This window comes from Kogia breviceps, chromosome 14 (genome assembly GCF_026419965.1).
Source record: "Kogia breviceps isolate mKogBre1 chromosome 14, mKogBre1 haplotype 1, whole genome shotgun sequence".
NCBI lineage: Eukaryota > Metazoa > Chordata > Mammalia > Artiodactyla > Physeteridae > Kogia > Kogia breviceps.
Window position 1 is genome coordinate 22,979,656 of NC_081323.1, and position 13,087 is coordinate 22,992,742.

The 13,087-nt window shown below is 45.0% G+C and overlaps 1 protein-coding gene across 5 annotated transcripts in view; it reads right to left on the minus strand.

Annotated features, from left to right (window-relative positions):
• Positions 1 to 13,087, minus strand: part of CNBD2 (cyclic nucleotide binding domain containing 2) — a 63,161-nt gene that overhangs the window by 44,266 nt on the left and 5,808 nt on the right. For 4 of the 5 annotated variants that reach the window (XM_059038020.2, XM_067012521.1, XM_067012523.1 and 1 more), the window contains 2 exons: positions 2,494 to 2,631; positions 67 to 120 (listed from right to left, as the gene is read on the minus strand). In XM_059038020.2, the coding sequence (XP_058894003.1) occupies positions 67 to 120; positions 2,494 to 2,631 (192 nt within the window). The remainder of the gene's footprint in view (positions 1 to 66; positions 121 to 2,493; positions 2,632 to 13,087) is intronic. The other variant, XM_067012522.1, reaches the window with a different exon arrangement.

Genomic DNA, 13,087 nt, shown 5'->3' on the forward strand with positions numbered 1-13,087 from the left:
CAGGCTATGATGCAAGAAAAAAAAAAAAAAATTCCCAGCAGCAAGGTCAGAGCTGTCTATACATACCGACTCTGCAATGAAGTCCATAGTATCAAATGTGATTCGGCCTTGTTTCTTTTCCTGGGGGGAAAAAAAAAAAAAAACGGAAGGGGGGCTGCGGAGAGGAAGGAGAATCAGCAAGACTGTTTCTAGAATTTTGCACTGAAACCCTTCTGCGTACCTGGGCCACTGTGTTAGGCAGGAAGCCTTGGGAAACCTCCTACCAGCTGGGCCTCTCATGTCCACCTCTGCTCAAAAGCCCCAGCTCCACACAAGACTTGGGCCCAGCATTGACAATGTATTATTATGGAGGCAGAGAAAGACGGGGGTGCGGAGAGGGGAAGGAGGATAAAGAGAAGAAGGATGGAGAGAGAAAAGGAAGAGGGGAAAAAAAGCAAAAAACAAAAAGGAAAGTATAGAGAAAAAAAAGAACAGAAAAGAGGGATAAAAAGGAAGGAACAAATGAAGCCATCCTTCATTAAGTGCCTATAACGAGCCAGGCATGGCTTATCTTATTCTATTTCGTCATCAGGACAAACCAGGTATTACTGAGCAGATCCACTGAGGACCTGAAGTGGGTGAAGGAAGTTGCCCGAAAATCATGCAGTGAGGAAATGGTCCTCATCTGAAGGATGGCCAGGAAGAAGAGGTATAGGAGGTCTTAGGGATGAACTAATTCAATCCTATTTCCTAACAGATGCAGAGAGGATGTGGAAAGGGTAGAGAAAGGGGCAGAGAGAGAGGAAAACGATATGTACAGGGGAGTAGCAGGGGAGGAAAGGGACAAACAAGGCCCTGAACAGCATCCTGGGGCAAACCAGGACCCCCCCATTCATCTCTCTGGGCACACCTCACATCCTTCCCCAGAGCCCACTCGGTTCCCTGTCCCCTCCCTCCATTTATAGTTTATACATCCATGTGGTGCTTCTCAGAGAGGCCAATGAAAGAAGGACGTGATGTTCAGAAAGATCTGGATTCACATACTCCACTGAAAACCAGTCTACGGCTCTCTCTGCCCGACACCATGCCCCAACCCCCACCCCCGGCTCCCTGCCCGGAAGCCACATGACCCCATAGGCTGTCCCTGAGAGGCTTCTGCTCTGCTCAAGGCCATCCTGACTGACTCTGGTCTTCAGCTTCCAGCTGCCCGGGCACCAACCCAAGTCTTCGGGTAACCACAGACTCCTGGCCTCCGGGGCCCTTCGCTTCACCGCTGCGTGACACCCTGAGTCAGAAGGTCCTTCCTGAGGTTACGCTGCTCCTGCTCCAACCCTTCTCATCTCATGGCCCAATAACAGGGCAGAATCTGGCAGCAGATTTGTTTGCTTTGACCACCAAAATGTCTTAAAAATATATGAATTTGAATGTCTTTAGATGGGGCAAGCCCTTCCCCTCAAGCTGCCCCCAGGTGCCTACTCCCTGCTTCGTCTTAAACTCAGCCACATATACACAGTTACATTACCTGCTGGTCCCTTAAAAACCAACCTAAGACACCTTCCTTTCCCCATCACCACCCCTCCACGCCCCTCTCCTTGGCTGCCAGGCTTCAGAATCATTCTGGGAAATATTTTGGAGGCAATCGCTGGATGCAGTGGGGAGGCGCGGCTGGCACAATAGGATCTGAGCAGGGTTTGTCATGGTATTGGCTGGGGAAACTTTGGAGCCCTGGATAGTAATGGAGACACCCTTGGGGACCCAGAACAAGTTAACAGAATGGTGATCAACTTTTCTGAGCTAAAAAGGGGCTCAGGATCTACCACTGGGATAAAATATTTGAAATTGGGACCTTCCAGAAAATCGAGAAAGCAAGGTCACCAGAGAGGCCCTGCAAATGTTCCCTTCTTGTCTAGGTGGAGGGGACAGGAAAGAAGGCAGAGAAGATGAACAGTTGGTAGGTATTCGGGAAATCCTGGCTCCATTGTGGCTCCTGGATTTCTTCTGGCTGTTTTGACCACCCTTGGAATGGAGATGTTTTCTCCCCCAGTCTTGATGTTTCTCTCTACGTGGAGGGAGTTGTACTAGCAGAACACTACTAGCCCCTCTCCTTTCACACTGAGAAGGAGTGACTTAAACTCTTTGGTGAATTTGGAAGGAGACACCGGGCATGGTCATCCCCTTCTCCGTCCCTCCAAGCCCACATTCTGCTCTGCCCTTCCCTGCTGTGAGTGTAGGGCAGGAGACCCTGCCTGCCTTGGTCCAGCACTGCCTGTGACTGGGGTCATCGATAAGGCTGTCCAACTCTGGGGTTTAGTATTGGGTAACCCTCTGGCTTGATGACACCCGTCAGCTCCTCCAATGTAAGTTTTGTCATAAATAAAAGTGACAGCTCAGTCTCCCATCTGCTTTACCCTTTGTCTTCTCTCTCAGTTGATTTAGAACTTGGGCTGGGAAGTGAGGTGCTATTTATTGGACCCCTTTAAACCATGTATAAACCTGTTAAGCCCAGCAGCTTACATCCCAGAAAGAGAAGATAGGGTGCTTTCTGTGAGCAGTCTCAATGATCTGATATTCCCGAAGTCCCCTGAGGCCTTGGCGGAACATTCTACACACTCGGTTCATCATCATGATATCCATGGTGAGCCGGTACAGCCCCTGTGGAAACAAAACAAACAAGATCTGTGGAAACCATCTGTTTTCAACAGTCAACAGCAGGCTGGATAGTGCTGAACAAGGTGAAATGTAATAGGATTAAATGCAGTGTTGTTGCTGGAACCACAGTTACATCTTTAGGAAGTTTTCAAGCCTGTTGAAATCATATTGGTAGCCTGAAATTGGCCATGGTGGGAGTATTTATGCCACAGAAACTGGCAACTACTACAAATGGGGGCATCTCCCTCCCCAGGAGCCTGTTGAAACATTCACCAGCACAGCTTTAGTTAACTGTCAAGCCCTTCACTTCGGTCCAGAAAATAATGTGCACAAGTAAATGCACGCAGTGGGGGGTGATGTGAAGAGCCTGCATAATGGAATCAGATGCATCTGAGGGAAGAATGGTCAGAGAGATGCAACAATGCTGGCTTTGAAGGCAGAGAAAGGGCCACGAGCCAAGGAATGTGGGTGGCCTGTAGAAGACAGAAAGTCAAGGAAATGAATTCTTCCCTCCACCCTTGAGAAAGGAACACAGCCCTGCTAACACCTGGATTTTAACCCGTGTCAGATATCTAGCCTCCAGAAGATAATGTGTGTGTGTTTGTTCGTTTTAATTTATTTTTTGTCTGCACCGAGCAGCATGCAGGATATTAATTCCCCAACCAGGGATCGAACCCGTGCCCCCTACACTGGAAACACGGAGTCTTAACCACTGGACCACCAGGGAAGTCCCAATGTGTGTTGTTTTTAAGCCACTAAATTGTGGTACAGCAGTCAAAAGAAAACTAATATAACACCTAATCCAAGATAAGCCATCCTATCTTTTCCCTGGGAATTTGGAAATGGAGCTGAGAACAAATCAGCCTCTCCATCCCAATATGAATTGAGGAGTAAGGGCAGTCACTCTCTACCTGCCAAGTAAATATAAGGGACAGGGAAACAAGTTCAACACCAAAGAGACAAATCCAGAATGTAAAACAATCTACAAGTCATCTAACCCAGTTTCTTCAAAAACTCAGTTGCAAGGGCTTCCCTGGTGGCGCAGTGGTTAAGAATCCGCCTGCCAACGCAGGGGACACAGGTTCGAACCCTGGTCCGGGAAGATCCCACATGCCGCGGAGCAACTAAGCTCGTGCGCCACAACTACTGAGTCTGCACACCTAGAGCCCGTGCTCTACAAGAGAAGCCACCACAACGAGAAGCCCACACACCACAACGAAGAGTAGCCCTCTCTCGCCGCAACTAGAGAAAGCCCACGCACAGCAACAAAGACCCAATACAGCCAAATAAATTAATTAAATATATTTATTTAAAAAAAAGAGAGACATACAAACAAATGCAAAATATGAACCTTGATTGGCTCCTGGTTCATAATAACAAGCTGTAAAAGACGTCTTAGGGACAAATAAGAAAAATACATCGGGTAGAGTCACAGGAGTGGACGTGGCACTAGAGTGTGTGTCAATGGGGGTAAAACTCACATAATTTTGAGTGGAAAAAAGGTGAAATGAGATGCCATTTATGATACCATTTTTAAAAATGTGCCGCATACTGCAGGTTCTTATGGCTACACACAGATATAATAAAAATTTTAAAACATAGACAGGAAGGGTATATATCAATCTCAGGAAAGTGGTTGCCAGTGAGGAGAAAGTGAGTGGGAAGGTGAGGCGCTTTACCTGTAACTATAATATTTTTTTAAAATTATATATCTAAAGGAAATATGGGGGAAAGCTTTATTAATAAAATTAATATTTATTGAATACAATTTGCCATTGTCAGGCTCTGTTCTAAGCCTATTATATGTATTGACTTATTTAATCCTCAATAATAAATCAATGCAGTAGGTACTGTTATCATCACCCTTTTCAGAAGAGAAAACAGGCACAGCAAATCAAGAAGGGGCCTAATTAGGCCTAATTGCCTAATACTAATATTAGCCACATGACTAATAGGTGATAGGGATTTAAACCCAGGAAGTCGGGCTCCAGAGTCCGTAAGTTTAACCTATTACTCTACCCTGATGCTGGGCCTCATTCTCTCTGACTCTCCTAATAGCAAGAAGGGTGAGTACAGAGCAGTTCTCAGGGGCTCAAAGTGTAGCCAATGCCAAGGGCAGAGTAGGTTACAGGGCAGGGGTCAGAATTCAGTCTTTCCTTTGTGACTCCAAAAGGAACAGGGTGGCCATGTTTATCCGAGGCCGCCTCCTACACCTGCCTCTCCTTTCCTCAAAGTACCTGTTTGTTCAGTCTTCCACTGTTCCCTCCGGGGGCCCTTGACACTCCTCACCAATTCCTTCTTCAGGATCTGCCAGGAACGGGACACCGTGTATCTCTTCATGGTTCCTGAGTTGGCAAATGGCACAACAGCCCCTTTGCTCTTCAAGGGTAGGACCACAAGTCTTTCCCCAAGAATCCAGTTATACTAGAAACAAAGTTTCCCTCCGTGACAAGGTGAGAGCTTCTCTCCATTCCTCATCCCCAACCAACAGTGGCTGGAAGCCTCGTTCTAAAGAATCTATTCTCAGAACCTCCTTATGTCACACTGGAAGGGTCTGGAAGGAAGAGAGGGCGGTGGGAAGTAACTGGAATCTGGGAATCTAACATTCAGTGCACACTCATAGGTATTATCTTAGTTAATCCTCACAACTATTGTAAGGTGAGGGACTTCACACCCACTCCCTGCATGAGGCTAAGGCTCAAAGTAGCTAAAGGACTGCCAGAGTCACAGGGCCAGCTTAAAGAAAGTAGGAGGCTTCTGGGCTTGGCGTGGGGACATCCAAAACCTCAGCCTGGGGGCCACTCTGAGGCTTAGAAATTGGAGATGACCCTGGAGTGTAGGTGCCGGGCACTATCCTATAAATCTTGTTAAACCAGCAAATCAGGAACACTCAGCAAACTGGAAGTCCTCAATCAAATGGGGTGCCAAGTGTTACAAGGTACTCGGTGACTGGAACTCAATGACTCTGACTGAGGTCCTTCCAAAAGTGAAGCATATAGGTTATAAAGTACTTTTTTCTACTAGACCAAAGATGGCAGCGGATAATCCCCACTTGCTCTCGTACTAGACTCCTCAGTGAAAAACTGTGATTTCAAGTTACCGCCTGATGTGCCATTCTTATCCAGCTAAGCCCCCCCAAACTGATAGCCAAATGGAAGGGTACTGAACACAGTGAGGACAGCTGGACAGCTGGGAAGAAATACTCAGGCTCTGAATTACTAAATTCAAAGGCCACCACTCCTGGGGTGAGACACTAATCACTTACAGAGGTGAGAAGAGATAGAACTGGTTTTTCCCCCCCTTACCTGGAGAAAAGATGTAAAGAACTCAGGAAGAAACAGAGGAAGAAAATGTTTCCGAAAAAGAGAGAGAGAGAGAGAAGCAGTGTGGAGTTTTTGCCTCCCCAACCCCAGACCCAGTCTTGAGGAAGAAAATGTAAGAAGGTCCTCTACAAATGTTTAGAGGGTTTCAGAGAGAAACGACTACTGGATGTGGGGAAAGCAAAAGAGACAGTAGGAGGTAGATATGGACAGGGGGGGTGTCCCATCAGTCCCCTGAGTTGCCCCTGAGCTGCCTCAGGATCCAAGTGGCATGGAGAGGACCAGGCTAATGAGGGGCATTAGAGGATGCCGGCAGGTAGAACCAAAAACGTGATGGAACCTCAAAAGTAGACGCTCCCAACTTCATCTGTTGCCAGCTGTGGTCGTCTCACTAGAATAAAGCTATAAAGATACATGAAGAAAGGGCAGGGCTTGTTCAGGGAGCATAAGATGTGGCTGGAAAGTGAGACGCCTAGGAGGTATGGCAGGAAGTGGGGTTAAACTGGCAGAGGCCATGAACCAGCCACTCATGGGCCAAACTGAGCTTGCAGACTGCTTTATTTGACCCACATGGTGTTTTGGTTAAAATACTGTGAAAACTTAACTTCCTTATCTTTAGTTGGGCAATGGGCTCTCCAATTCACCAAAGTCCTCACCTCACACAACTGTGTTACCTGTGAGCATGTTACCTATTTGCAACCCCTGGTATAGGATCTATATGGCCTCTTTCAGGTCTAAAATCCTCTGACTATAATCAGGGCTTGCAAAATGGTAGTCTACAGGCCATATCTAGCCTGCTGGCAAGTCTTGACAGAGTTTTCAAAAGTTTTTGAATTAGTTGTCGACACTTAAATGCTGGGATTTCATGAGTCATTTTCCAGGAAAAAATAATTTACCAAAGTGACCCAAACAGAAAACATCTAATAGACTAATTTTCATAGGAGAAATAGAGAAAGTTGTAAAAGAGCTTTCTCACCACCACTACTACCAAAAAAGAAAAGAGTACCAGGTCCTGAAGTTTTCACAGGCAATGTCCGATAACCCTGATGTTTCTTAAACTGTTCCAGAGCATAAAAAGAAGGAAAACTATCAAATTCTATTTATTAAGCAAGGAGAATACTGATACTAAAACTTGATAAAGGTACCATAAAAAGAGAAAGCTAGAGATTCATTTCACTTATGAATATTGTTTTAAAAATCTTAAATAGGGCTTCCCTGGTGGCACAGTGGTTGAGAGTCCGCCTGCCGATGCAGGGGACACGGGTTCGTGCCCCGGTCCGGGAAGATCCCACATGCCGCTGAGCGGCTGGGCCCGTGAGCCATGGCTGCTGAGCCTGCGCGTCCGGAGCCTTTGCTCCGCAACGGGAGAGGCCACAACAGTGAGAGGCCCGCGTACTACAGAAAAAAAAACAAAAAACAATTTCTGAGAGAGGCACACACATTACATCATTCTTGTTGGCATTTGGGGCTCCAACGGGCTTAGCATGCCTCTGTCAGGGAGGAAGAAATTTTCCTTTTCTGTACCCTTTTAGGTTCTTCTGGCTGGTCTAAGAATTAAATTTGACATAAGACAGATTAACAGGAGAAAATCAAACAAAAGTTTAATAACATATATACTTGGGAGAGACCTGGGAAAACTGAGTAATTTGCCAAAATGGCCAAAATCCTCACCTTAAATTTCAGCTTCGTCAGATAAAAACGAAAGAGGATGTTGGGAGTTGTGGTTTGGGACTTCAAAGGAGAGGAAGGCAATTTTACATGGAGATAGAAAAAAACAAATATTTGGTAAACAAATGTTTCCTGGGTCATGCAGAGACAATGGGACACACAATGGACTCTGATCACTAAGGTCCTGTACGTTTCCCCTACCACACTCAGCTCATATTCTCTGCAGGTATCTCTGGCATTAGCTCTATTCCAGGCCCTTAATCTAAATTCTCTAGGCAGCTAAGGGGGAGGTAAAAAGAAAGACTTCCTGAGGTTTCTGTTTCTTAAAAATAATCAGGTTAAATTAATCTTAATGCCAAAGAGACACATTTTGGGGTGGGAAATTTTGCTCCCCTACCCCTCAGGGCTGTCCCATTGGTTGAGGGCTGCTCCTAAAGGCATTCACTCGCCAGCATTTCTGGGCTGAGCAATCCAGTGGCAGAACAAGCCCTCTGGCAAAGGTGTTCAGAGTAGGAACCCATCGTGTCAATGAAGAAACGGCGGGCTTCCCTGGTGGCACAGTGGTTGAGAGTCCGCCTGCCGATGCAGGGAACGTCGGTTCGTTACCCGGTCCGGGAGGATCCCATGTGCCGCGGAGCGGCTGGGCCCGTGAGCCATGGCCGCTGAGCCTGCGCGTCCGGAGCCTGTGCTCCGCAACGGGAGAGGCCACGACAGTGAGAGGCCCGCGTACAGGAAAAAAAAAAAAAAAAAAAGAAACGGCAAGTGCCGAGAAGACACAGAGGGTTCAAGTCAATAGAGAAGGCCTGGGACTGAGGTCTCAGGGGAAGAGAGCTGGCAGCACTCTGAGTCCTCCAGAGAAGGTCATGCACCTTGAAGGTAGAACCAACAACACCTTCTGTTGAACAATGGGACTGTGATGTAAGGGCTGGCTCTGGGAGCCTCCCTGGTACCACTGGCACCAAGGAGAAGCAGTGCATGGACCAGGGAAACACACAGACATGCCATCTTTGCAACGCTGCAGCTGCCAAGCTCCATCTGCCCGGAAGAGGAAAAAACTAAAACAATTCACTTACACAAAACCCTTGTCCTAAGGAGCTTCGCTAATGACCTTAAAGGACTTCCTGCCAGCCTGGAATTCTACTCTAGTCCCCTCTCCATGCACAACTCCAACAAATAGCTTGACCAGGAAGAACTCACTTCACTTGAAGGGGAGTTATAGTAAAAAAATAAATAGCACCAGACTTATATAAATATATTACAGAAAAGTGGGAGGGGGGAGGCTGGGAACAAGGAAAACAAATGTTAGATAAAAGGCACTCACCAAAATAAAAAGAATTAACATGAAACAGATGATAATCATGAACAACAAAGGACTCAGAGGGCTTAATGAATTTTAAATCAAGAGATCAAAGCAAGGATGCTATAGTTCAAAGAAGAGATGATGAAGCAACTGGAGGAGATGGCACTGGCAGAGCTCAGGGAAGAAAGTATAAAAAAAAAAAACCACCTCAGAAGTAAAGGTAATTTCAAAAACATCAACAAGGAAGGGAGCCTTGCTGAGTACAGAGGATAAGATTGCAAAAAGCAAGTGAAGGAGCTGGAAATTAACAATTAAAAGGGAACCAAGAAATAATATAGCTAACAAGTATGGAGACACAGAGGGCAAGAAAGTGGGAGGGTTAAGCACATGGGTTTCTTCAACTTTTATAGCTGTAAATCTTAAGATACCTGATAAACCTAGAAACAGATGTCTAAGCACATTTAAAGATATAAAGGGAACTAACAATAATAATTAAAACTGGATAGGAAAGGATGAAGAAAAGCAGAAGTATAACAATTATCTTTTTTTTAAAGGTCAGTGTGAACTTTCTAATTTACTTTATTTATTTATTTACTTGTTTATTTATTTGGGCTGCATTGGGTCTTCGTTTCTGCGCAAGGGCTTTCTCTAGTTGCGGCAAGCGGGGGCTACTCTTCGCTGCGGTGCACAGGCTTCTCTTGTTGTGGAACGCAGGCTCTAGGGCACTCAGCCTTCAGTAGTTGTGACGTGCCAGTTCAGTAGTTGTGGCACACAGGTTTAGTTGCTCTGAGGCATGTGGGATCTTCCCGGACAAGGGATTGAACACGTGTCCCCTGCATTGGCGGGCAGATTCTTAACCACTGCACCACCAGGGAAGTCCCAATTACACTTTTTTTTACTTTTGTGCTATCTATCTGTCTATCTATATGTATATACATCTCACCTATTCAATGACTGAATCAGTTTTTAAGTAATAAAACAAAATCAGTGCAGTACAATAAGGAACACAGAGCTACTGATAGAGCACCACAGTAAAAACAGGTTCATTGAAACTGGGAACTAGGAGGGTTGCAAGTGAATAGAAGTCAGGGAAAGGAGAAAAAGGCAAAAAGATGAAGTATCTAGGCTACTGAATTTACACTGGTTTATCAAGAATGAGACTTACTAATAACAAGTTAGTTACAAACATAATTACATACAAAGGGTTAGATTGAGCACCCTAGACCAGTTATCTTCTTCAGCTCATCAAAACATCAAAAGATAAAACAGACCTTCATCCCAAGATCAAACATATATGATAAAAAAGGTTATCAAAAAGAAGTTAATAGTCAGTAGAGAGACCAGAGCAAGCCTCTTAGACTTCATAATAAAAAATTAAACACACACACACACACACACACATACACACACACACACACACACACACACACACACACACACACACACACACACACACACAAATGAAATAGCCTGGGGCTTTTTATCCAAACCACCTCATTAGCAAGAGGAACCTGCTTCCTCTTCACCATGAGCACAGCTGGCCCCCTGGAATGATGTATGCAGTATGGTGTGTCTAAATGAAATTATAGGATTACTAAATCTGTTGAAAATCTGAATTTCTTGATCACTGGTAACTTATCTTAAAATTTTCTATTTAACATCTCACATTTAAAAAAATAATGCAAAATAACAAGTGTTGGCAAGGATGAGGAGAAATTGGAACCTGTGTGCATTGTTAGTGGGGATATAAAATGGTGGAGCTGCTGTGGAAAACATAAGGTGGTTCCTCAAAAAATTAAACATAGTATTACCATATGACCCAGCAATTCCACTTCTGGGTATATAAGAAGATAGGGTAGGGGGTCCCCAGAGAAAGAGAACCAGGCATGGCTTTCTTGACTTAAGAGACGTCATTTTTTTTTAACATCTTTATTGGAGTATAATTGCTTTACAATGGTGTGTTAGTTTCTGCTTTACAACAAAGTGAATCAGTTATACACATACTTATGTTCCCATATCTCTTCCCTCTTGCGAAGAGACGTCATTGTTGACCTAAGACATTTTGTGATCTAAGCCTGGCCACAGGCTTGTCCTTGAACAGGACTCAGTATTAGGCACAAGATGTAACAATAGCAAAGATTATAAATCAGTTGTAAAGATTCCCAATTCTGTTTCAGTGGTACAGATTGGCCTGAAACGCTCTACCATTACATCAACTAGAACCTGAGGGATGATGATGTTGACCTTTTCTGACCCTCGTGACTTCAATCAACTAAAGCTTGGACTCTGTTGACCGCCCAAACCCCTTCATGAATATGCATGTGACCTTGGTTTAAAACTTGCCCGATTTTGCTGTTTGGGGAGACACTGCTTTGGGAAAGATCCCCAGTGGTCTCCTTACTTACTGTAAGTAACAATAAATCCTTCCTTCTCCAGATTTTTGGCTTGGTTGTGTCTTTTGGCTCGATACGCACCAAGAGGCAAACCCAGTTTTTCGGGTAACAAGTATATACTCAAAGGAATTGACAGCAGGGACTCAAAAGAGGTTTCTGTACACCATGGTCCATAGCAGCTTTATAAACAATAGTCAAAAGGGAGAAACAGGGACTTCCCTGGTGGCACAGTGGTTAAGAATCCACCTGCCAATGCAGGGGACACGGGTTCGAGCCCTGGTCCGGGAAGATCCCACCTGCCGCGGAGCAGCTAAGCCTGTGTGCCACAGCTACTGAGCCTGCGCTCTAGAGCCCCTGAGCCATAACTACTGAAGCCCGTGCACCTAGAGCCCGTGCTCCACAACAAAAGAAGCCACCGCAGTGAGAAGCCCGCGCGCCGCCAGAAAGAGTAGCCCTCGCTCACCGCAACTAGAGAAAAGCCCAGGCGCAGCAACGACGACCCAATGCAGCCAAAAATAAATAAATAAATTTATTTATTTTAAAAAACCAAAAACGAAAGGGAGAAAGAACCCAAATGTCCATTGACAAATGAATAGATAAACAAACAAAATGTGCCATATATATAGTGGAAAATTGGCCTTAAAAAGGAAGGAAATTCTGATACATGCTACAATGTGGATAGGCCTTGAAAATATTAACTAAATTAAGACACAAAAGCACAAATATTGTATGAGGTACCTACAAGAGTCAAATTCATAGAGACAGTAGAATGGTGGTTACCAGGGGCTGGAAGGAGGCAGGAATGTGGAGTCATTGTTTAATGGGTTCAGAGCTTCAGCTGGAGAAGATAAAAATGTGCTGGAGATGAATGGTAGTGACAGTTACAGGACAATGTGAATGTACTTAATGTCACTGAACTGTACACTTAAAGACGGTTAAAATGGTAAATTGTTTTTGTGTATTTTACCACAATTGTTTTTTAAGCTTTAAAAAAAAAGTATGTTGCTGAGACAGGAGGGAAGGGGGCAGGGCACAACCTTGAAAAGAATGACATAGCTGTTGAGGATACGACAAAAACTGGTTAGAACCAATTAGGCCCAAGATGGTGGAAGATTCAACTTCCACTAGACCTTGAGCCTCATTACACACTCATTGTATTACGTTAGTGTATGCTAAATGACACGCCCACAGGCACCATGACAGTTCTAAGGCTAACCATAAAAATGCCAAAAAGTGGGCAGTGGCCCAATTCCTGGAAATCCTTACCCTTTCCCCCAAATAGTTGGAATAATCCTCCCATTTGTTAGCCTATGAAATTACCCAGACCATAAAAACTAACCACCCCATATTTCTGGGCCACTCTTACCTTCTGAGATGGCCCACACTCTGTGGAGTGTTTCTCCCAGGGCCGCTCTCGCCTTTTAAGACGAACCGCATTCTGCCTATGGAATGTGTGTCTCTGCTGTCACTTTACTATGGCTCGCTCTTGAATTCTTTCCTGTGTGAGGCCAAGGACCCTCACTTGGTGGCCTGTCCCAGGAACTCACCCAAGACCTGGGACACAGCCATCCTCTTGTGCCCCGTTTTCCTGCTATGTATTTACAAAGGAAGAGGACAAAGGTGGTCTTCTACCCGTCCTCATTTTTCCTTTGATTATAAAAACGTAGCCCACTTAATTCTTGGGGCAGAGCCCTCTTCCTTGCCCACTTGTATCCCTCACAACCATCCTATATTAATGAATCTACTTCCTGCCTATCACTTTGCCTCTTGTTGAATTC